This window comes from Cyprinodon variegatus, unplaced genomic scaffold (genome assembly GCF_000732505.1).
Source record: "Cyprinodon variegatus isolate N-32 unplaced genomic scaffold, C_variegatus-1.0 Scaffold307, whole genome shotgun sequence".
Classification (NCBI taxonomy): Eukaryota; Metazoa; Chordata; class Actinopteri; order Cyprinodontiformes; family Cyprinodontidae; genus Cyprinodon; species Cyprinodon variegatus.
In genome coordinates, this window is record NW_015150760.1 from 130681 (window position 1) to 133940 (window position 3260).

The 3260-nt window shown below is 38.0% G+C and overlaps 1 protein-coding gene across 1 annotated transcript in view; it reads left to right on the forward strand.

The window, feature by feature from the left end:
- phlpp2 (PH domain and leucine rich repeat protein phosphatase 2) overlaps window positions 1–3260 on the forward strand; it is a 27410-nt gene that overhangs the window by 10096 nt on the left and 14054 nt on the right. Inside the window, exons 2-5 of the mRNA XM_015384198.1 lie at window positions 509–725; window positions 1505–1735; window positions 2662–2864; window positions 3020–3080. Of these exons, the coding sequence (XP_015239684.1) occupies window positions 509–725; window positions 1505–1735; window positions 2662–2864; window positions 3020–3080 (712 nt within the window). The remainder of the gene's footprint in view (window positions 1–508; window positions 726–1504; window positions 1736–2661; window positions 2865–3019; window positions 3081–3260) is intronic.

Consider the following 3260-nt stretch of genomic DNA (forward strand, 5'->3'; position numbering starts at 1 on the left):
CTTTACGGCAAACGTTTTGGAAAATATCAGCGTTTCGTGTTCGTTTTGACTTCATGTGGACGGGGCCTCAGTTGAAAGTATATACCACGTTTTTCTGTTTACAACCCTCAATGACCCCAGCCCCCAGCCCAAAAAATTATGTTTCCCACTGTGTTTTTGATGAATACAAAGCAAGTTTTTTTAACCTCTTTTTTCTATGAAAAAATATGCTCACAAACAGTATCTTCTAGATCAGCAACAGCGTAACTCCTGCTATCCTGCCACAGTCCCTGCATTATTGCCTCCCTATAGTTCCTATAGCATTATTCTGTTTATTTTATCTATATCTCTCTATGTGTGCCTATATAGAAGTTAATACTCTATCTGATCTATATATATATATATATATATATATATATATGCACAGATCAATAGAAAAGTATTCTTTCTTTGTTTTTTCATTTTAATTCTGCCTTTAAAGTGTTGCAAAAGCATGTTTAACTTAGTAAATTATCTAATCAAACTACAGATGGAGAAAAAAGAAATACAGAGACATATTTAAGGCCATACACTTTTTTGTTTTGTGTTTTTCTCCATAGGTTTTCCCAGCTGAAGAGTCTGAATATATCCCATAACCGTCTGGGTGTGTTCCCCGAGTGCGTGTGTGAGATCCTCACCCTAACTGAACTTAACCTCTCCTGCAACAATATGCACACCATCCCTGTTCAGATTGGAAACCTTCAGAGGTTAGAGACACACCCACAGCACATATGGCATGGTGAAGCACAATATATGATTTGCATTGTTAACAGTACAAAATACTGTATATTACACAAAAGAAACAATTTAAATCAGTTTTATTGCAAAATATTGCAAAGACCTGTTGAACCGAAATTATTCAGTAATTAGTAGAATATCGTCTGCAGAGGCCTTAACTTCTAGGGCTATTCTTCCACCTCTACCTGGGTTTCAAGCTTTCCCACTTTGAGGACAGGTTGTAAATATTTTGGGTTTTTGGACCCTTTATCTGACTCTTTTAAATCAAATCAAACATTTTTGGCTGTGGAAAAATTATTTAGTATCACTTTTCTTTCTTAGCTTTTTTGTTTCTTTCCTTTTCTTTCTTTGTTACTTTCATTCTTTTTTGTTTATATGTTTGTTTGTTTGTTTGTTTGTTTCTTCCTCTTTTTCTTTGTTTTTTCTTTGCTTCCACTTCTCTCCTCAGCTTTAAAAGCAAGTAAATGCAATGTTTGTCTTTGTTATTTTTATCCTTCTGGAGTGACGTTTTAACAACAGCTAAAGTATAAACACACTGACAGAATGGTTTAAAACAGTTTTGCCAAAATTCTCACACCCTAAATGTATTCTCCGTCTTGGAATCACAAATTTATGTTTTTTGTTTTTTCTTAAACAGACCCCTTGCCAATGCTTCTGCTCACTATACTGACAACCATTTATCCCAAATAGAAATGACCCTGTAACTCTCTATACTGAAACAAAAAATACTGTTTTATCCTTTCCATAGCCTGCAAACACTATCCTTGGATGGAAACAACCTAAGCTCGCTACCTGAACAGCTTGGTGATCTCTCTCAACTAAACAGTCTGGGACTCTCCTTCAACAACTTCTCTCAAATCCCTGCTGTGCTGGAGAGACTATATGCTGTGGATAAACTAGCAATGGCTGGGAACAGAGTGGCATGCTTGGAGCTGTCCACACTGGTCAGAATGATCCACCTTAGAAACATTGACCTCAGGTAGGTTCTTTGTATGTCTCTACATTCCTCTCTTGTCTCTTCACCACCACTGTTATGTGACTTATTTTTACATCAGTACATGATATATAAAGGGAATATCTGCACATCCTTTAAATGGTTATTTCTTTTATTTATTTTTATTTTCATATTGATGATAGAAAATTAACATGCTGTTACAAACTCCAGCCTGAACCACAGCTGCTACTGCATTGCTCACAGCTTTTCCAAGCCTTTTTGTAAACTAACATTTATTTATATATGCCAGATGTGGTTTGAACAAATGCCTTTTACTGCATTGCCCAATTTCACGCCTACATTCACACCTGGGAGATGTCAACCACAGCTTTTTTTTTTTCTCTGTTTCCTGCTGTTCTGCAAATAAACAGTTGAATACTAAGTACTTTGCTTGCTAGAACCTCTGTGCCAGACAACAAGGAGGCAAAAGCTATTCTCAGGGAATATCCTATAGCTCTGGGGATTTAACCATCAACCAGCAGTCCAGCCGCAGCTAGATAATGACTTAACCTTGGGGCTTGTGCTGTGGTTAGACCCCAGTGGGCTGCATTTATAGGGACAAAGTTGCAATATAATAGATTAGTGGGCTGGCAACTCCCATAAAAGACAACTCATCCTTTATTAATTTGAGCTATGGGATCTACAGAGAGCCTTGTTTTGAGCAGGGCGCCTTACCTGCTAGCCATGCACACATCTCTCCTCTGTGTTTGTCTTCTCTAAAATCATCAAAACATCATGACTATCAACCAAGCATTTAGCTCGTTTTTAAAGCTAAAACAGACTTGACCTGCATAGCATAAACTTTTGTGGACTAGAGGTAATATTCACCTAATTTTGCTCCTTTATGATGTTCCTGCTGAGATTAAATTTGTTTCCAACAGTGAGTTTGTTCTTCTATCCACTGAATGCAGGCTGAATGGGCTCCGGTGGGTTAAATGCGAAACCTCAGATCCAGTGAACCATGTGACCCATCTGGACTTGCGGGATAACTGCTTGGACTCGCTTGACCTAAACTCTGTCTGCAACCTGGAGACCCTGCACTGTCAACGGAACCGGCTGGGAACACTCAGCCTCAGTGGTTTCTCACTGCGCATGCTTCATGCCAGCAGCAACCGTGAGTCAATCATAGCGCCAGCTGACTACTATTAATACCTCTCTCTATGTTCAGGGCCTTTGCCGGGACGATGCATTCAGTTCATCAAACCACAATAAAACAAAAATGGTGTAGATGTTTCCCTGCTTATGATCGATATCCTTATTTTCCTGCAGGCCTTACAACTGTCAACATCTATCCAGTACCGAACCAGCTGACACACATGGACCTTTCACAGTGAGTTCTACACAGGAATAAAGGTGGATTTGGAGTAGCAGGGACTTTCCAAAAGGCTCTTATGTAATAATAATACTAGTACCTATTGATTTTATTTTCACTTATTGCAGTTGCACTGCATTTATTGTGGAAATTATATTTATAAGAATATATATATATATATATATATATATATATATA